The sequence below is a fragment of the Danio rerio genome, chromosome 16 (genome assembly GCF_049306965.1).
Source record: "Danio rerio strain Tuebingen ecotype United States chromosome 16, GRCz12tu, whole genome shotgun sequence".
Taxonomy (NCBI): domain Eukaryota; kingdom Metazoa; phylum Chordata; class Actinopteri; order Cypriniformes; family Danionidae; genus Danio; species Danio rerio.
In genome coordinates this window covers 26025001-26046108 of record NC_133191.1, presented here as the reverse complement: position 1 = coordinate 26046108, position 21108 = coordinate 26025001, and the positions used below count along the sequence as shown (strand labels likewise).

General features: G+C 38.6%; 3 protein-coding genes and 1 long non-coding RNA gene across 12 annotated transcripts in view; 1 reads left to right on the top strand and 3 right to left on the bottom strand.

Annotated features, from left to right (window-relative positions):
- The window catches only part of LOC141378062 (uncharacterized), a 40993-nt gene extending 36691 nt beyond the window's left edge, over positions 1-4302 (bottom strand). Inside the window, exon 1 of the long non-coding RNA XR_012391649.1 lies at positions 4164-4302. This is a non-coding gene — a long non-coding RNA (uncharacterized lncRNA). The remainder of the gene's footprint in view (positions 1-4163) is intronic.
- kcnn4 (potassium intermediate/small conductance calcium-activated channel, subfamily N, member 4) overlaps positions 1-10033 on the top strand; it is a 75809-nt gene extending 65776 nt beyond the window's left edge. For all 8 annotated transcript variants that reach the window (XR_012391640.1, XR_012391642.1, XR_012391641.1 and 5 more), the window contains 2 exons: positions 4179-4345; positions 7751-10033. Coding sequence is in view for 4 of the 8 variants with exons in the window: in XM_073925407.1 (XP_073781508.1) it covers positions 4179-4345; positions 7751-7754 (171 nt within the window). In the remaining 4 variants the exon portion in view is untranslated. The remainder of the gene's footprint in view (positions 1-4178; positions 4346-7750) is intronic.
- On the bottom strand, positions 9390-17861 carry si:dkey-79d12.4. 2 transcript variants are annotated; one of them, XM_073925397.1, is made up of 3 exons: positions 17675-17861; positions 17266-17370; positions 9390-12623 (listed from the first exon to the last, which is right to left on the bottom strand). In XM_073925397.1, the coding sequence occupies exons 2-3, from the start codon at positions 17350-17352 to the stop codon at positions 10329-10331; spliced, it is 2382 nt and encodes a 793-aa protein (XP_073781498.1). In that variant the 5' UTR covers positions 17353-17370; positions 17675-17861; the 3' UTR covers positions 9390-10328. The 2 variants fall into 2 exon arrangements, with proteins under 2 accessions (XP_073781498.1, XP_002664939.2); XM_002664893.6 differs by having other exon boundaries at positions 17787-17861.
- Positions 17862-18394: 533 nt separating this feature from the next.
- The window catches only part of smg9 (SMG9 nonsense mediated mRNA decay factor), a 12135-nt gene continuing 9421 nt past the window's right edge, over positions 18395-21108 (bottom strand). Inside the window, exons 11-13 of the mRNA XM_001923780.9 lie at positions 20960-21085; positions 19105-19246; positions 18395-18937 (exon numbers count right to left, since the gene is read on the bottom strand). Coding sequence (XP_001923815.2) covers positions 18859-18937; positions 19105-19246; positions 20960-21085 — 347 coding nt within the window. The 3' untranslated portion in view covers positions 18395-18858. The remainder of the gene's footprint in view (positions 18938-19104; positions 19247-20959; positions 21086-21108) is intronic.

Below are 21108 nucleotides of genomic sequence, written 5' to 3'. Positions count from 1 at the left end.
GCAATTTACCAGCCCAGCAGGAATCAGCACAGCTGTCTATCCATGCCTAAGATTCTGGTCAGAGAATAATTTGTGATCATGCTGTGCCATACCAGACTTGGAATATATCTAGAACTCTACATGACTGTTCTTAAAATGGTTTAGCACAATATTTGAAAAGCAGCTACTCAGATTTTGCTCAAGATTCAAACATTCAAGCATGTCTGACAGTCATAAGGGGTTATTGTGCCTCTCTAACGGCCCATTCACATGAGGCATCAGCGTCAACGCTTCCTAATCACTTTGAATGGGTGACGTCAAGCGTTGCCAAACTGATTTTTGGAAGGTTGACGCCGATTCAGCTGTGTTGAAAGCTGCAGAAGTTTGAAACTTCTCACCTTTTCAAGCGCCAACGGAAGCGTCAGCCAATCAGATCACTTTATGCAAATACCCCAGCTCAGACAGGGGCCAATTGCGGACATATTTAATTAGCTGACTCTGCTATGATGATCGCGTCAGCCCAGACCCGGATTGGCTAATGCAGAGTGCAGACTGCATGATTTTTAAAGTAGTCGTGTCACAGATGTTTTCACACTGCATGACTATCTGGGCTAGCGTTTTGTCGCTGTTTTGTTCACACTGCACGATGGATTGGCGACAGGGGCTTTCACATTGCATGACTTCACAATAGGAGGAATTGCCAAACTACTTCATCCAAACTACGTCTCACAGCCAAAAACACATAGTATATCTTTTGTTATTAACTACATAACGAGAAAGAAGCCTTTAATGGGGTAGAAAATGTACATATTTGCTCACGTGGGTTTGAAGGGAATTAGCCATTTCTCCTCAACTTTCTTTTTTAACTTTCTGTATGAAACATCAAAGAGACATGGGTGCTCCTGTCAAACCTCCACTAGTTTTTCCTCCATTTCTTAAGTCCAAATAAACCGAAAATGAGCGCTTTTAACTTCTCCCTCAACCTCCCGCTGGCCTGCAGGTACACACACACACAAAAGTAAATGCTGCTCTCTCATTGGTTGTAGGGAATCGCCAATGTTATTTTCAGTCAAACTCATTTCACATGTCATGATTTGAATAGCTGACAGCTCCAGATATTTAGCATGGCAAATATCTCACAGGCATCGGTGACTCATCAGCGATTCTCTCAGATGTCCTCTCTGTGTGATTGTCGCTCGCATGCACGAGCACCGATTTGCCTGTGACTTCAGCCATTTGTCTGCTGAAGTCTAGACCTGTCGGTGAGTCAAAATCAGGGCTAAAATCATGCAGTCTGAACTCATCATAAGGCCGATTTCCCTAGCTGCCTGCACTCTGAGCAGTCGCACTTTTTTCATTCATTTATTTATTTGACCATAGCCTCAGTTTTTTTATATATTATTTTACCGCAGCTCCACTCTTTTTATTTAGTTTCTCACAGCCTCATGAGCAGAATGCAGCATGCAGGTTAATGATGTCCAAACAAGAAATCTATGAAGTCTGATTCTTGTCAGATGTTGACCTTTAATCTTCACTCAGAGACACATAAACAAATTAAAATAAAGTAAACAAAATATAACCTCAAGTTTCAACCATCACGGATGCGGTAAAGAAAACCATCGGCGCTGTCTTCTAAAGAACGCTCTGCTGTCAGAATTGAAATACGCAGTTCTTAAAGACCCCGCACACAAATTTTAACATGCTACATATCCTTAATGCAAAATGCACAAAATATCCATCTGAACAACACATATGAATATTCTAAGTTCTTAAATGCTAACAATTTAAAACAAAAATATTAAAAACTGAAATGCATTATATTAATTTTGTTGGGCTATTAAATCCAAACAAACACGCGCCTACAACATTCAGATATTGCAGAAAAGGACATTGTGAAGATTTAGCTACCCTTTAATGTTCTTATATTTATGACAAATATTTGAAGTTATAAAGCAGCTGTTTCCTTGAAAAAGATGTGATAGTGTCAATAGAAAATTCAATCCATTTGATTTTAATCTTTATTTTATACATATAGCTTAATTTGTATTTGTATTTATTTGATGTTTTTTTCATTTCAATGTTTGGATATTTATGAGCACTAGCTCTTACAGAAAATAAATTATCATACTGTTAAACATTACATTGTGTTAAATGTTTAAATAAATTTTCACTGTGAAGTACTGAATTGAAAATGACGTTATTTTAATATAGTCAATCGTGAACTGAAGTGGGCTGGTCTAAGGCTTGAAACTCCAAGGCTGAAAAGGGACTCTGGCTCTGCGTCAGCCTCAACTTCAAGTGTGTGAATCAGATGTAAATCTTAACATCATCCCGGTCATGACACTGATATAATCCATCCAGATCTACCTGACTCACTCTGACCAGGACTTGAGCCACTGTTTCTGGCAGTCATCCGTCGCTAACATGCCTACTGAGGCCAGGGGAATTACTGTAGATTTACCTGCACAGCTCTAACTAGCTGGCCTCTGTTACCCCATGTCTTACTGTGTGCATCTCAACCAGTTCCATTGCACTGATCAAAGAATCAGCCATTTTTAAGGCTTTCTCAATCATAAAATTAATTCAGTGCACTGATATATTCACTTGCTGAAAAGTCATACAATGCACTGTGAAAATCAGGAAGCATCAATGCTCCCTTAACGAAATTCTGAAGCATGAATAATAAATCAGGTCAATCAAATCAGCAAACATAATGACAAACAAGACAGGTTTTAAAAATGAAACAATTATTGATTTTTATTTAACCACAAATGAACAGAGTGATGAACAATCTATCAAATATTTCTTAATGATTAATTGTTGTAATGTTACTGATGTATGCAACGATCTAATTATTTACCTTTAATGTACTATTAAATACTTTATAAAATAAATATGCAATAAAAATCTGTTATAATCTTACTGCTAAAATCCAATTTTGATCTTGTACAACAAGGATGTTCTCATGCCACACTCCCAATCCCAATGTGAAGTGAACCAAGCTCAAACTTGTGTACACGACCAACTGATTCATGACTTTGGAAGCTGACTGAGACAAACACATTATTATCCAGGTTACAAACCAACAATGTAACCTGCTTGCCCCAATCTGACGCTCATTTGTGGCCAGTGTGTGGTGAGATTTTATTTATTTATTTATTTATTTTTGTTTATTTTTACAGCTCTACCTAGCTGGCATCTGTTACACTCACCCCTGTAAAGGTATAACTCCAGTCCGGGTCATGACACCAATTTAACCTCTCTGATTGTACTTGCACCATAACACGCTGGTTTCAAACATTCCAGGGAAATATTTGGAGGCATCAGTCTTCTAGCATAAGTCACTAGTACTTCTCTTGAGGTCAAGAAAGTGACGTTTATGGTCTCCTCTTGCTTTTAGTCTCGATTAGCAACACAACACTACCATTAATTAGATTATTAATGATTCCTAATATCAATGCATTAAGTATTAATAAATCAAACTTTATACTGAATACTTTAATATTAAAGTATAAGTAAATCAATCTGGTATAGGTGAATTGGGTAGGCTAAATTGTCCATTGTGTATGAGTGTGAATGAGTGTGAGACGATGTTTCCCAGAGATGAGTTGCGGCTGGAAGGGCATCCGCTGTGTAAAAACGTGGCGGTTCATTCTGCTGTGGCAACCCCGGATTAATAAAGAGACTAAGATGAAAAAAAAAATTATTAAATCAATCAATCAATCAATCTGGGCGGCACAGTGGCTCAGTGGTTAGCACTTTCGCCTCACAGCAAGATGGTCGCTGGTTCGAGTCCCGGCTGGGTCTGTTGGCATTTCTGTATAGAGTTTGCATGATCCCCCCATGTTTACATGGGTTTTCTTCGAGTGCTCTGGTTTCCCCCACAGTCCAAAGACATGCGCCATAGGTGAATTGGATGAACTAAATTGACTGAGTGTGTGTGTGTAAATGTAAGAGTGTATGGGTGTTTCCCAATGCTGGGTTGTGGCTTGAAGGGCATTCGCTGTGTAAAACATATGGCGGAATAGTAAGTGGTTCATTGCGTTGTGGCAACCCCTGATAAATAAAGGATTAAGCTGAAGTAAAATGAATGAAGGAATCAAATTGTACTGGGCTACTGTGTGAGCATGTCCTAAATCCCCTTTGTTTTATTCTGCTGCAGCAAATCTAAGAAAACACATTACCTTGTCCTTAAACAGATGCAGATGATCATGTGTGATCTGAGTGCAAACTGGAACAGCTCTTATCACGAGCTGGAGCAGCGAATCATCTCCATGGAGCAGAAGCTGGATGAACTGAGACGCTCCTTCCAAAACACCTCGGAGCTGCTCACACAGGCGCTACATCACCGCAGACTGGACTACAGGTACACTGTAAAACATGAAGAATCAAATGAGGATTAGCAGAGTATGTCTTACAGGACATGTATTTATCAGTCTTTACTTTAAAATTGTTCACATTACGGGCAGATTTACTAAACAGGACAAACAAACATGACATATGCGCAGATAAAAGTGTCAAAATAAACTAGAAAGGTAAAGTTTATAGACAAACTTTATAGTGGCTTAAAAAAGCCTCGTCTGAAAGTTTGAAGTAGTTTTAAAATGTAAATAATTGAAGCAGTTTTTAAGAAGTTTGAAACAGTTGACATAGACAGAAAACTACAAATAAGTCAGCATGTTTCTAGTATAGATTGGCTTGTTTCTTGCTAAGGCATTGCTATGGTGTTATGAGTGGTTACCAAGTCATTGCTAAGGCATTAGAGTGTTCTAGGTGGTTGCTAAGGCGTTGTTAGATGGGTGCTGAGGTGTTCTGAATGGTTTCTAGGCAGTTGCTATGGTGTTCTAGGTGGTTGCTAAGGCATTGCTAAGCAGTTGCTAGCCTGTTCTAGGTGGTTGCTAAGGCGTTGCTAGGTTGTTGAAAAGTAGTTGCTATGTGATTGCTAAGGTGTTCTGAGTAGTTGCCAAGGCGTTGCTAGACAGTTGCTAAGGTGTTGCTAGGGTGTTCTGAGTGGTTGCTTAGGTGTTTCTAGGCAGTTGCTAAGACATTGCTTAGCAGTTACTAAGGTGTTCTGGGTGGTTGCTAGGCAGTTGCTAAAATAAATTAGCATATTTCTAGTATGAATTAGCATTATGCTAGCATGTTTCTAGCATAAATTAGCATGTTGTTAGCATGGTTCTAGTATAAACTAGCTTGTTGTTAGCAGGAATTTAGTATGAATCAGCATGTTGCTAGTATGTTGATATGTTTCTATTATGGATTTGTACATTGTTAGTATAGATTGGTATGTTGTCAGAATGTCAAATGTAAAGTCAGTGGCAGTTTTTATAATGAAAATCTATGGGACAGTTTCTAGGGTGCTTTAAATGGTTGCTAGGTTGTGGCTAGTAAGTTGAAATGTCATCAGTGATCAGGAAATTGGTAGTCTGAGTTAAATGAGCTCAACCTTAAAGCTGCGGTCACAGTAGAGTTTGAGCATGCAATATTCTGTCGTGCGGTGCTGCGAAAAGGGGCGGGATTAAACAAGCTTATAAGACATTTAAGCTTATAAGACATTTGCTCCATGTTTAAAATTTCTGTCCAAAGAGGTCATGTTTTCATGCTTGATTGGTCTCACGCAGTCAAGTGATGCGATATCGCAGGTCAGAATTCACCAAGCTTGAACTTTGCACGCAGCAACGTGCGAAACTTGAGGCATGACCCAACGTTTCCGGTCTGACGCATTCGCATGCATATGAATGGTAGTTTATGGGAGGAAAAGCCCGGTGTGACCGCAGCTTAAGCCTGTATGACAGTCTGGCGCAAAGGTAGGAGGTCACAAAGTTTGGTCCAATGTTAAGTCAATGGGACTTTTTAGAATTTTCCGGGTCAGCTTTCAGAAAACCGTAAATCGGATCAGTTGGTAAAGATATCTACTTATTTTAGTATAGACTGGAGGTTTGGAGTTATTTGGTGGTTGTAGTATGAACAGTCTAGGAGGAGATGCATATAGAAATTAGTCTTAGAAGAAGAAGTTTATGTAGTATAACAGTATAATGGCTTTCTCAAGCCACCAAAACAACTCAGTTGTTTTAAGCTCATATTCATATTGACCAAAATAATGTATTAAGAGCCTCATATATTAAAGTGTTGCTTGCCATGTTTTCATAATGTAGTCTTCTGGCATGTCAAGGTCATTGTCTCCTACAGTAACCTGAAGCATGTGAAGTGCAAAATAAGTGTAGGGATCCTTTATTTGAGTGTTGAATTATTGCAAAAATACAATTTGACAGCCGCCAACCATACACTCAAAAAATATCATACAATACAAGTCTTGAGATTTTGTTGGGGCAACTTTATTGTTTTGTTCAATCCACTTAAATTTGTGAAAACTAATAAATTAATTTCTTCATAATATTAGTTAGTTAGTTAGTTAGTTTATATAGCACATTTTTAACAACACAACCTTGCCCAAAGTGCTGAACACATTCAATACTATAAAACCTACATCACATACATACCAATTAAACATAAGTCAAACCCCTCAACATTAAAAAGGCTCAAATGCTAAAGAACAAAGATGGAGTTTCAGACGCTTTATAGATAGAGACGCTTTAACAGATAGAGTTGTAGCATTTCTGATATGGGGTGGAAGCCCGTTCCAGAGTTTTGGTGCGATAACAGCAAAAGCCCGATCCCCACTTCGCTTACACCAGGACCTTGGTACGGAAAGAATAAACTGATCAGAAGACCTTAGTGTCCTACCAGGATTATACACATGTAAGAGGTCTGATAAGTAAGGTGATGCCAGATCATTTAAGGATTTAAAAACAAAAATTAAGAGCTTAAAATCAATCCATGACCTAACAGGCAGCCAGCCCAGAGAGAAAAGAACTGGGGATATGTGCTCATACTAGCGAGTCCCTGTCAGAAGTCTCGCAGCTGCATTTTGTACTAATGCCAACATATAGAGAATTGCAATAGCCAAGTCTTCCCAAAATAAATGTATGGAACGCCTTCTCAAGGTCATTAAAAGAGAGAACTTTTGCCACAAGTCGTAGATGGTAAAAACTCGATTTAATAACTGAATTTACTTGTTTGTTAAATTTTAGATTTAAATTTTCTTTAAATTATATTTTCTTTATTGAAATATAAAAAATTAGATAACAGCCATTTCTTAACCTCGATTAGGTCTTAACCTTGATGTTGTCTCAACACAAATTGGTTACGTTAAGTTAATTTTTTTTTTTTTTTTTTTACAAATTTAGGTTGATTTAACATAAAACAATTAAGTTGTCCCAAAAAAACTCAAAAATGTTGTTGATTCAGCTAATTATAAATAAGTAGTTTAAACAAGCAGCAAAAATATTTGTTGAATGTACTTGCAAGATTCATTTAACCCTTTTAAAATTAAACAACTGCAGATCCAACAAAGAAAAAAATGATATCAAGACTTTATGAAGCATTCAAGAAACACCATCTTGTTGTAAAATAAAATGACCAATTCTTAAATTACAATGCCCATTCTCCTTTAAAAATCACCACAGCACACTACATCAAATGAATGATGAACATGTAGCTTGAACCTAACATTAGCAAGTCTATATCTTACAAGCCAGATTGTTTTATCATTTGTTTGTACTTATTTGTTAAAGTTACAAGTGATTTCTGAGTGAAAATAGTTTCTACAGCATTTCTTTTTCAGTGTAATACAATTAGCTATCACCAGTCTGTCATAATGTGCTTATCGTGAAAAAGTATGTTGTGTAGTAAAGTCTTTCTTTTTACACAGGTGACCTGTGGCATCTCTTTGGAAGGCTTACAGTCTTCATCCGCTGAGCACTCTACAGTCAAGCCACTTGAACTGATGGAAGATCTTTATGACATTTTAAGAAGATCCATTAAAACCACAGTTTTATCGCATATTTAAAAATGTCTCTCAATTCTACAAACATGAACTTGGGTAAAGGTTTTTTTTTTTTTTTGGTTACTTTAAAAGTTTGACTTGATTTACTTTCCTTTCACTTCATCCATTATTTCATAACCATAACATGGAGATTCTGGTGTTATGCTATGAAGCAAATTTAGATTTGTTGTAACACACGTCACACAGGCCTCGGTGTGATTTATATTATTGTGAGAAGTCATTTTTTTGGTTTTTATTTTCAGCCTATAGTGCCTGTTTGCTGATGATAATGGGGAAGTTAGTCATTCCCAATCCAAGTCTCAGATATTCATCTCAGAATTTTTGAAGTATTATTCTTGCTGAGCACCTTGAGTTGCGTCAGCTGCATAAAAACATATACCCGAGTAATCAGTGGTTCATTCTTCTGTGGCAACCCTTAATAAACCAGGGACTAAGTCGACAGATACTTTTATATCTCTAATTTAATACACTCCAAAGTCTCCAATAAACACAAAGTATTCTTTAGTTTTAAATATGTACTTTACCACACACAGTCCAACACACCATCCTTTAAAGTGCCCTCCATTCGATAGCATGCATCAACATCAAAGTTTGGAGTGAAGTGTATGGAAATAAGAGCTGTGTGTGTAAGCCACACTCCGCTGGGCTTGAGAGGCACACTAGCAATTGATGCTAGATGATGTGCTATTAAGCATCGTTTTATGCGCCAGCTTCCTGTGTCTGGCATGCTAGTTCAAATCCCATTTGGAGCAGGAGTTGAAAATGGAGGGGTTACATACACATACCCTACGCATACATACCAAAGTATACTTTGGGTTAAACTTACTGGAAACTTCTTCAAATGTAAGTTAGATCAATCATAGTCAATCACAATAGCTGGTCCCAGGGATAAACCAGACTTCTCACAGCCTGTTCCCCTTGTACAGTTATTTTTAGAGCAGCGCTAACTCAGGCAGAACCACCTGCACCCACAGAACCCCAATAAAAAAATCTGGGAATGACTTGAATTTCCATCAGCCCCTTTTACCTGACAGGGCATCTGTCGAATGACGGCATGTGCCAGCTCTAATTACACCATGAAAAGTTTTTGTGCGTAATGCTCTTCAGAATATTGGTGTAAAGGAAAAACCTTTATTGCTGAAGTCTGTGTTTAAGTTAAGCGCTTAAAACAAGATGCTGTCAGACCTCTCTGTGAGCCCCTCCTGGTGGACAAAAGTATGTTACACATTTGGAATAGTTAAAACGACAATTTAGTCACCATTTATTCACCCTCAAATGGTTCCTAACATTTAGTGAGTTCTTTTTTCTTTCGAAAAAAAAAAAATAGCTTGAAGAATGTTGAACTGGTAGACATCGGCATTCATAGCAGGCAAAAAATAAAAATAAAAATAATCTATGGAAGTAAATGGTTAATGGTTTCCAACATTAGTAGACATCCTCTTTGCGTTTAACAGAAGAATGAAACTCAAGTAGCAGGTTTCTAAAAGATGACAGAATCTTAACATTGGATAAACTGCCTTTAGGACAATTGTTCTTTATTGTTTCGGATGGACAATTTTTTTTTACAGTGGACTGGGTGCATATACACAAGTATGCAGCATAAGAGGACACATATGAGACAGCTCATATCCATTGTATGCACTTCTTTTCACAGGAACTTCATCTTATTTTTACTGATGCCTTTCCATTTGAAACTGCTGGTATAAGGAAAGCACATGAACAGCACCTGACTCATTATCTGACCAATCATTAACTGTTGCTGTTTGTACAGGAAAGTAAAACTAAAATAGTGAAAGGAAGCAGAACAATTTTATTGCTTTAGATTCCAGATAAGTTGATCAGGAATTCAGTTTTGCATGTTCTATTGTGAACAATGATGGGGGAAATGACTGAAAAACGTTTACAGCATTATTTTTGCACATTTTAATAAAGCCATCTCATGTTAACGCAACTTTGTGTTTTCCAAACTATAGAGGCTGAGTAAGCCTGAAAAAAAAGCAAGAGACAAATGTCTCTGTGTATTTATGTACAGTTTTTATTACAAAAGAGTTAGAACTAATCACTGATGTATGACACAAAACCCCTATTAAAATGAAGAAAATTGTGTTGTATTTTTCTTTGGTCAATAAAAAATGAACTTAAATATAATACTTCTAGTCAGAATTCTTTCAGAAGTCTCAATTTTTGACCAGTAAAAAAAGTATTCTATAGATTCATCACAAATTAGACTAGTGCTCACATTTCTTTCTAACTTAGGGATTAAAGTGTCACATATTTGGCAATCGGCTCATGTCACGGCTTAAATAAACTGTATTTAATCCACCACCATTGACCACTTAACAACACTCAACAATGAAGGTGTTTTTCAAAAATTAATCAAGATAAAAAAAAAAAGTTCCAGTTGACGGGCTCAGACAGAAATGTTTCAAATATTACTTTCATCTCATTTATTCAAACAATTCAAAACAGTGACAGGTTTTGGGTTTCTTCCAGTGTGTTTTGTGTTTTTAAGCATATGCCACAACAACGCGGATGGCCTTGCAAATATCTGTCCGCAACTACAGTCAAAGACCACCTTGCATTTCTTCTTCACTTGCCGCGTACCTTTCTTATGCTTCCGTTTGTGGGAGGTCAGTTCATGCGCCCCTTTGAACGTATTTCCGCACCACGTGCAAACAAACTGAACCGACTCTGCATGCTGGACCTGATGCCTCAGCAAATGCAGCTGCCTTTGAAAAGACCTTCCACACTGACACCTGTACAACCTTGACCCACGGTGAAGGTAGCGATGGCGGACCCTCATCGACGGTTGTCTGGAAACAGCACCGCAGTGACGACAGGGAAAGATGGTCTTGGAGCTCCAGCTCTGCTCGAGAGGCTTTTGCAGAGCCATGTGGTTCATGTACATGCCGACTATTCGTAACGGAGCCTGAATCTGGGCAGGAGGAACCTGAGATTGGTTATTCCTGGTAAGAGCGCTTACCAGGGTGGGACAGGCAACTGAGGTGACCGGCGGGATGTTGACTGGTACAGGTCTAATCTTAGGCACAGGCCTTTGTCTGAGAGCAGTCCTGCTGGAGGATACCAGAGCAGGCGTGATGGTGTTCACAGTGGGGGAAAAAGAAACGACAATTGGAAGAGGACGACTGGAAGGCGTAGGGACACGAATAGTCAACCTCGGTGGATTCAACAACAAGGGACGCACTACTGAAGGTGTAGAAACAGGAATGTTAGGGTGGGAAACAAATGCGAAACTGGATCTCATAAGAGTTTGTGGGACAGCTACAACTTGTGGAACCAAATTAGTCACCTTAGGAGTGACCGCAGGAGTGGTCTGAAGCAGTCGGTGCAGCGTCAGAGCTTCTGTAGACCCCAAGGACGCCACTGGGCGTGGAGGATCAGTGGAAACTTTGTTAACTGCTGGAATAAAGTTAAGAATTTTAACAGTGCTCTGATTGGTGTGCAAAGCAGAGGCAATGGGCTTTCCCTGACCGCTGCTATAAGGCAAAGGCATGTTGGGTAACTGGGTTAGAGGGGTGACCATGTTGCCTCTAGGTATCAAGCACACATGATTTTTTAAATTTTCCTGTCTAGGGAAAACTTTGCGGCAGGTCGAGCAGATATATGAAGTCTTAGGGTGTTTTTCGGTCATGTGCTTTAAAAGCGACTCTTCATTCTTGCATGCCACCTTACACAGGCAACAAGACATCATCCGCTTTTTACTGCAATCATCCATGTGCTTTCCCAAATTGGCGAACTTACCATAGCAGCAAAAGGGAGAATCGGACTGAAAGCAAAATTTCTTCTCAATGTCAGTCAAATCCCGATTCGCATTCACAGATGCTTTCTTGTCAGGCGTCTGTGGCTTCAGTCTCTTTTGCTGAGATCTGCAAGACTCATTATAATCAGAATCTGAGCTGAAGTCCTCGTCTGGATTGTATGCCGTGTCACCTGGGGGCAGCGAGTCAGGGTTGGCATCCTCATCAGTGTCTGTACTTTCTTCATCCCCTGTCGGGCCAATGACCTCCTCTGCGACCACTTTGTAAATGGACATGTCTTCAAGCTCATTGTCATTCTCTTCCTTTAGTTCAAAACTAAGGTGCTCTGTTTCTATTTGGTTCTGAAAGGACGAAGAGCTGAAGGTTTCATTTTGTTTCACTTCATCAAGAGGCACACTTTCAGCTTCTGTTTTAATGTGTAGGTTTTCATCGATGGAGTTAGTTTCACCATCAGTGTGTTTCTGCAAACGACTGGACGTGTTGCTTGCCACATTTTGTTCCGCGTCAAAATATGTATGATCCATGGTGATTGCTCTTTTCAAATCAATGCAGCTTGAGGTCTTGGCGATGCTGACTGCTTCAGTCTCCTCGCTTTTAACAACAGGTTTTACCTTCATGTTGTCTTTCTGATGCATTCCTATATGCCCATTGAGATGCCATGTGCAACTAAAGAGAGCTCCGCAAACTTCACATAAGTGACTGTCCTTTGCGTGGGCATTTTTTAGGTGCAATGCTAGTGACATTACACGGCCAAACTTTGTGTGACACAGGTGACAATACACCACCGCTGTGTGTGTCTTAAAGTGCTCTATCAGTTTATCCAGGAAGGGGATGTTGTCTCCACAAACACAGCACACAGAGCTTTTCTCACTAGCCGCCAGTGGTATTTTGTATTCCTCCTCATCACTGGAGTCTTCAGAGAAGCTGTAATATGTTGAGATGAGGTTGTTGCAGTACTCCTATAAACAAAGGAAACAATCAAGTGAAAAAAAATGGCAGTCTATAGTAGGGCTGGGCGATTAATTCGATATTCAGAACCTAGAATCGATCTAATTTTTCCAGGACGATTTTTTAAATTATTTTCCCTACCGTGTGTGGAGTCACGTGACCCTGCTCTGTTAGGCTGAAGCCAGTTTATACTTCTGATCTCTGGTCAAGTAGGATGATGGTACATTGACGATGATTGAAAGCTGCTCCTGAGATGCCTCGGAACTGCATATTTTTCATTACATTAAAATTCTTATTTACATTCAAATATTTGTTCACAGAAGTTGCAGGGAATGCACTGTTTAAACTATTATTAACAGGATATGCAAGAGTTATTTAGAAGAGATACTGCTTACTGTCTGCTTTTAACATAAAAAACACTGATAATAATTTATTTTGTTTCCAAAAGTGCACGTTATTTAGGCAATATGTGCTTTAATTTCAGTTGTTTAACACTAATGTTCAACAATCATAAGCTACGTTTCCATCCCCCTATTTTTATGTGCATTTTGGAGATGCGTATAAGAAAAGCAGTTGATGGAAACGTCAATATGTGCATACATTTTTAAAATGCACATATAAAACAAATGCGCATAACTAAGTTGGATCAACTTTTTATTCAATAAAAAAGATGTGCATAAACTGCGATGAAAACACTTTTACTGGACAAATTCCAGTATGCGCCATTAAAAAGGTCATGTGATTTTGTTTTAAGAGGTCATGTAATAGTAAAAATTTGTGTGATTGGACAAACCAGCCGGCTGAGCACATTGTAAAACATCTGAAATGTTGTTTTGGTCATTCTAAAGCGCCTTAACCATTTTAGAATTAGTGTTATCATCTTAATGACCTCCAGAATTGTCAAGAGCATCTGTGCTCTGCGTCTGACATCTTTAAACACCACCACGTGTTCATTGCATGTTGGCATTCGTCTTCTGATGTGCAAGTCATTTATTAAATAAGGCAAAGATTCATGCAGCTTCTCCTACCACAGCAAATTCCATTTTTACTGTTGATATTTGGCACCAGTTTAATTAGCATTTTTGGTTGGTAACATAGCTATATACAGTAGATAGTGTGTATTTCCTTCAATTATTTTAATAATCTAATCAAGTAATGCCCCCTTTATTCAAAATATGTAATATGTGAGCAAATTTATGGTACAAAACTGAACTGTGAAAGCAAAATTAATGAATGAAATAATGGTTCATAAATCGTAATCGAGTTCAAATGTTCAGTTAATCGAGGCCAAATCGCCCAACCTTAGTCTGTAGGTAGTAAAAGGTTTAAAAAACTGGGTGATCGTGATGCTATCCTTTCCCTTTAGGAAGATGTGTGGGTGGTATATAAATGGAGTGAGTGAAACATCAAAGGGCAGCACGATGATGCAGAGGGTCTTACAATCTCCTCACAGCCAGAAGGTTGTGGATTTGAGCCCTGGCTGGGTCAGTCAGCACTTCTGTGTGGAGTTTACATGTTCTCCCCATGCTCGCGTGGGTTTTCTTTGGATGCTCTGGTTTCCCCGACAAGTCCAAAGACATGCGGTACAGGTGAATTGTAAGCTAAATTGTCCATAGGGTATGTGTGTGAATGAGTGTGTATGGATGTTTCCAAGTGATGGGTTGCAGTTGGAAGGGCATCTGCTGCGTAAAACATATGCTGGATAAGTTGGAGGTTCATTCCGATGTGGCATCCTCAGATTAATAAAGGGACTAAGCCGAAAAGAAAATGAATGAATAAATGATAATTATAATGATAACAATAATATTAATAATATTGAGCATTAATTGTAAATAAGCAAGGTAAATATGGCGTCCTTTTATTTCATATAGGAAATCTCTTATTTTCATTAAAGGTTTCATTTAATTTATTACAGTAAAAATTGTAATTATACTATTTTAATTACTGTTTTCATTTTTATAATACTTTAAAATCAATTATTTCAGGGGGCGACATGATGGCGCAGTAGGTTGCACTGTTGCCTCTCACCAAGAAAGTTGCTGGTTCGAGTCCTGGCTAGGTCAATTGGCATTTCTGCACAGCAAAATCCTCAAAGTAAAATTTGCTCTGTTTAGAGTATTTGGTCCCTCTTTAAATAAGGGCAAACAGGTTTGTAGTAAGTGAAGCTGCTTTTTGTGGCGTTGCTTATTGTTCGATTTTATCCTCTGCTGAGATTTTGAGAGATTCAATGTATTATATTGCAGCTAATTTCATTTAAGGCTGTGACTAAAGTCAGTACTGAGTAAATTTTAATCAGTGGATTTTGCTGTATGTGTGGAGTTTTCAACCGTGTTGGGGTGGGTTTCCTTCGGGTGTTCCGGTTTCCCCCTACAGTCCAAAGACATGCGCTGTAGGTGAATTAAATAAGCTAAATTGGTTGTAATGTATGAGTGTGAGTGAATGGGAGAGTGTATTGATGTTTCCCAGTGCTGGGTTGCACAATACATACTTTTTTTTTTACATTTACTTTTTCCAGGTTTCTTGGATGAACAGGATGTACAGAAGAACAGAATATGAAATTAAAGCTTTTAAAACAATCTAAAAGGTATTTGCTGCCATAGCAGACATTTAATTAATTATTACTGAATAAGTATTTTTTTTATATAGTAGGTTATTAGAAATGATAAACTATAACAAAACGCCCTGCATATTCATTCAGCAAAATGTCCCAAGACAATTCTTTTTCCAGTAAAAACATTTAATACAGCACATACATAAAATAGAGTCTCTATAGTCAAGACTACAGACCAGTATCCCTGCTTCCATTCATGGCCAAGATTCTGGAGAAAGTAGTGTTCAATCAAGTCCTGGACTTTCTTACTCAAAACAATCTCATGGACAACAAGCAATCCGGCTTTAAGAAAGGCCACTCAACTGAGACTGCCCTGCTCTCGGTCGTGGAGGATCTCAGACTGGCTAAAGCAGACTCTAAATCATCAGTCCTCATTTTGCTGGACTTGTCAGCTGCTTTTGACACTGTCAACCACCAGATCCTGCTATCTACGCTTGAGTCACTGGGCGTTGCGGGCACTGTTATACAATGGTTCAGATCTTACCTCTCTGACAGGTCATTCAGGGTGTCTTGGAGGGGAGAGGTGTCCAACCTACAGCATCTAAACACTGGGGTACCTCAAGGCTCTGTTCTTGGGCCACTTCTCTTCTCCATCTACACATCATCTCTAGGACCAGTCATCCAGAGACATGGATTCTCCTACCACTGCTATGCTGATGATACCCAGCTATACCTCTCTTTTCATCCTGATGATCCCTCGGTTCCAGCTCGTATCTCAGCCTGCCTGTTGGATATTTCACACTGGATGAAAGATCATCATCTTCAGCTGAACCTCGCAAAAACGGAAATGCTTGTAGTTTCTGCCAACCCGACTCTACACCATAACTTTTCAATCCAGATGGATGGGGCAACCATTACTGCATCCAAAATGGTGAAAAGCCTTGGAGTAACGATTGATGACCAACTAAACTTCTCTGACCACATTTCTAGAACTGCTCGATCGTGCAGATTTGCACTCTATAACATCAGAAAGATCCGACCCTTCTTATCTGAACATGCAGCTCAACTCCTTGTTCAAGCTCTTGTTCTCTCCAAACTGGATTACTGCAACTCTCTACTAGCTGGGCTTCCAGCTAACTCTATCAAGCCTCTTCAACTGCTCCAGAATGCAGCAGCACGAGTTGTCTTCAATGAACCTAAACGAGCACATGTCACTCCGCTGCTAGTCCGTTCGCACTGGCTGCCAGTTGCTGCTCGCATCAAATTCAAAACTCTGATGTTTGCCTACAAAGTGACTTCTGGCCTAGCACCTTCTTATCTGCACTCACTTCTGCAGATCTATGTGCCCTCCAGAAACTTGCGTTCTGTGAATGAACGTCGCCTCGTGGTTCCATCCCAAAGAGGAAAAAAATCACTTTCGCGAACGCTCACGCTCAATCTGCCCAGTTGGTGGAATGAACTCCCTAACTGCATCAGAACAGCAGAGTCACTCGCTATTTTCAAGAAACGACTAAAAACTCAACTATTTAGTCTCCACTTCACTTCCTAATCTGCAATTGCCTATTTGAATATCACACTAACTGTACAAAAAAAAAAAAAAAAAAAAAATTACTAACACTTCCCTTCTTAGACTTTACAGACCTGAAACTTGCCTTTAGTACTTATTCATTGTTGCTCTTAGTTGTGTAAATTGCTTCCTTGTCCTCATTTGTAAGTCGCTTTGGATAAAAGCGTCTGCTAAATGACTAAATGTAAATGTAAATGTAAGACTGCAAGACTGTAACCATAGCAACCACCTTATTTAGCTATGCATTGTACCAAAAGTAGTAAATCCATTCCTGACACTTAATAAATAAATCTACTGTTACAGCACTACCAGAGGAACTAATCTAAAAATAGCTTCAGAACAAGCCAGTGTAAATGCCAGGCCTATTTTGCATGCTTTATTGTCCATGTGCATGACTGAGACAGATGAAAGCATGCTATTCATAAGTACTAAAGAAACATTATTCTTACAGTAAATACAGCCACTACTATGGGATGTACAGCATGTGTCCTGTAGTGTGTTTTCACAGGCAGGGGGAGTTCAGTGCACCACTTACTGAGTTCTGAATGTAAAGAGCTTTCTGCTGCAGTTTCTTTCTGGCACCAACAACACGCTCCACCTTCTCAAACGGCAAGACTTCCATATTAGCACCTGTTTTAACCTGAAGCAACAGGGTGGAATATAGTTTAGATGACCAGCACACAAATATACAGCAAAATGATAATACACATGTAGCTTGCATATATGTAAACACCAGTAATGCAAGATCCTGTTCAGCAGCTCAGTGTGTTTGTTCTGCAACAAAACTTTTTCCTTCAATTTAACATGACTGTAAATCTTGTCCCAGGAAGGTAAAGGGTGTGGTCACTGGGTTTTTAACCTTTTTATGAAATCATAACAATGACGTTATGTCCCATACGGCGGTTATCTCTCTTTATGAAATAATTAATGACACCACTACAAACCTGACATTTAAAAGTACTTGATATGAGTTAGCACCAAAGCTTCTATGTTGTATATTTCTCACAACTTATAGTATATTTCTCAGTGCGTAATAAAAGCTGTAAATGTTCTTACCGAGGAATTTACTGAGAATAATTCGATTTCTTTAATAATTTTCGTGTTTTGGTTGTAGCTCCTCCCTCAGTTCCTGCACGCACGCGCGAGTACGTCTCCTAAATTTGTCCGGCCAACAAATCTATATTGCGCATGCGCAACACTTAAAAAAATTTAACGAATACTGTCATTACTTTTTTAGAATATTCGTTTCTTACAGGTTTATGAAACAAGTTTTGAAATATTAAAAAAAGATCTGAAAGACCTGAAACATTAAAACTAATAGTATTTTCACAAACCACCAATATTTCATTGTGTTCCCCTTTTCTATCTACAATCCCACACGGAAAAAAAACTATATAAACATACATGTTTAATATAGGTTTTGATATAGAGTTGATATAAGTTCATAAATGTTTATATAGGTTCTTTCCGTGTGGGATATCTTAGATTTTGTCATGCAGCAATGTTATCTTACAGTTATGGTAGTTTTTGTTTATTTTTTTACAAAGTAATAAACAATATTTGATTATAATAACTGCTATTTTAACAACAATAGCATGTGCAAATGGAATGATGAGGCATGATGTTGGCTGACAGGATTAAATCATGCTACCTAGAACTTAAAGTTGGAACAAAGTGCACATTTTTTAATCTCATGAAACAATCACAAGAAACCATGCTGTAACTGTATCTAAGTTACAAGTTTATGCACAAACAGACATCTGTAAAGCAAAATGTGCTGAATGATGCTATTTCCAGCAGATGACCACAATAGAAAAATCACAGGTTACTTCAGATTTTTACAGTATCAACAAAAGCGTTTATATGACTGAATCTGTGCCCATCTTATCTTGCAATAACAGTGGTCACACATGACTGAATGGACATCGGCAAACACCTGATCATTTCATACAGACAACTCGTCCCAAACTGCACAGCACTCTGCTAATGTGATCCAGACATCACAGAAGTTTATTCAGTGCTCCTGCGTTCCTGTAGCCCAGTCTTTTCCTGGAGAACTTCCTCCTGTCTGAAATCAGGGGCTCAGCTCTCCTTAATGAATTCACAGGTTTATGTAGCCCCATCATGACTATGAGAGCAGCCTGCTATACTCAGACAGTGCAGACGACTTCTTAACACCATCCCAGATTCTAGCTGCATAATGAAACCTGTGAAAACACACAGCAGACATCAATAATCTTAACATGACATGAATTTCACAAACATGAATGAAAATAATGTTGCAGATAATATTATTATAGTACAAATAAAGTAAAAAAGTCAATTTAAATAAGTAATACAGCTCCAAAAGTAAACAAGTAAGCAATATGTATACCAGTTTTTCTCTGTGAGGATTGTGTGTGAGAGCTGACTGCGGGACATCGCCAGAATCTGACTGCGAAATTTAGAAACTAGAGATGAAAAGTTGGGATGACCTCTGTAGCCAGGCAGAAGAGAGAAGAGCGGAGGACCTGAACCTGCAGCACAAGAGTCGCAGACCAAGTTAGTAGGTTATTAAAGAGCAATGGAGAACTATGGCAAAGCTAAAAACCTCCGGGTGCTCCAGTTTCCCCCAAAGTCTAGAGACATGTGATATAGGTGAATTGAGTCATCTAAATTGGCCGTCGTGTATGAGTGTGAGAATGAGTGTTTCCCAGAACTGGGTTGCAGCTGGAAGGGCATCCTCTGTATAAAACATATGCTGGATAAGTTGGTGGTTCAGTCCGCTGTGGCGACCCGTGATGAATAAACGGACTAAGCTGAAGGAAAATGAATGAATGAATGGGAGTAATGAACAACAATACAGAACTAAACTATTCTTTCACCTTTTTCTTCAGTAGAATATTAACAAAGCTTGTTATTGATAAAACACAACTCGACTGCTACTGACACTTTCAGAGTGAAAAAAAGCTTGTATATTTAAAGCAATATTAATACATGTAGTGTTTTATGATACATTAAGGTCTTAAGTCAACGTGTGAATTAAACATTATTCACAACAGTATTGTCTTTCATCCATTGCCTCAGCAAACTCTCCTGAGTGCATTCACCACTGTCCAGATGGCAAGCTTCCTGTAGCAAAGTGATTCATACAGTGGCGTGTATTTAATGTATTTTGGACCATAGTTTCAGCTCAAAATCCTCATTAACAAAGAACTACCTTTTTTAAATTTTGCAATTTAATAATGTTGTTAAAATAAACCCATATAACTATAGTATCCTGACTTTTCCTTAATGTCCAGCCTGATCGCATGAGGAAACCTATCTATTTTACGTTTTGTGAAGACTAAATTTAAATTTCGAGAGGAGCACATGCTCATGATTGACACAGCTGGCCCACATGAGCTAATCACGATTCTCCAATCAAAGTCATTATATATTTCCTCCTTTTCTTTCTATCTATCTTCATCTGGAAGAATCCCCCCTCCGCCCTTTTCCAGAATATTCACCTTATTCTCCGCCAACGAGTGGGCGCTGCCATTTGAATCTTTTTGGCTTGAGACTTCCGAACTCATTCACTTCCATTCATTTTTTGATGTTAAAAACTGCTCATTACGCTGCTTGATGTTGCAATTGGATATTTTCTTATTATAGTATTCTACTTGGTCTATATAGTCATGCAAACATTTGTTTGTAGAGCAATCTAAATTGGCGCTATCAGCTGTGAAGCCGAGTGAAAGTAAATCAGGCTTAAAATAAAAATGACGATGGCTTGGAATGTGAAACCAAAAGCCGAATCCTGGACATTTTAGGAGATTTAGAAAACCTGGACGAACGCATTTTTAAGTGCCAAAAAGGCACGTCTCTGCAGAGCATGTGAGATCATCTGTGAGTGTTGACAGTTCTTGCACACACAACGAGAAGTAGGTGTGGGGCAAGTTTATACACCTGGGCGGCCCGCCCAAGTAGAGTCTATGTGTGGGAAGCACTGTAATGACTTCATAAAACATGACAACAGACATTCAAAAGACTAATTCTAAAATCTCAGATGTAAATATGACATGACAAATAATATAACATGAATGGTCAGAATGATCACTATGGCTGGCCCTGTAGTTAGAATCCTGGTAATTTCAGTGTAAATGTTCTACTGAAGAAGATAAAATGTGATCTGCATTTTGGATTGTGAGTAATTTAAAAGAAAAATGTACATTTTTAGGAGTACTGTCTCTTTAACAACATTTGTTCACCTGCTCTTGTCAAAGCATCCTCCCCATCATTCTCCATCAAAGGTAAGAGAAAAAGATTGACTTCTGTTTCCATGTAGTCTCGGCTCAGTCCCGGAAATATGTTACAATCCAGCATGGACAATGTGCCTACAATAGGAAGCAAAAAAATA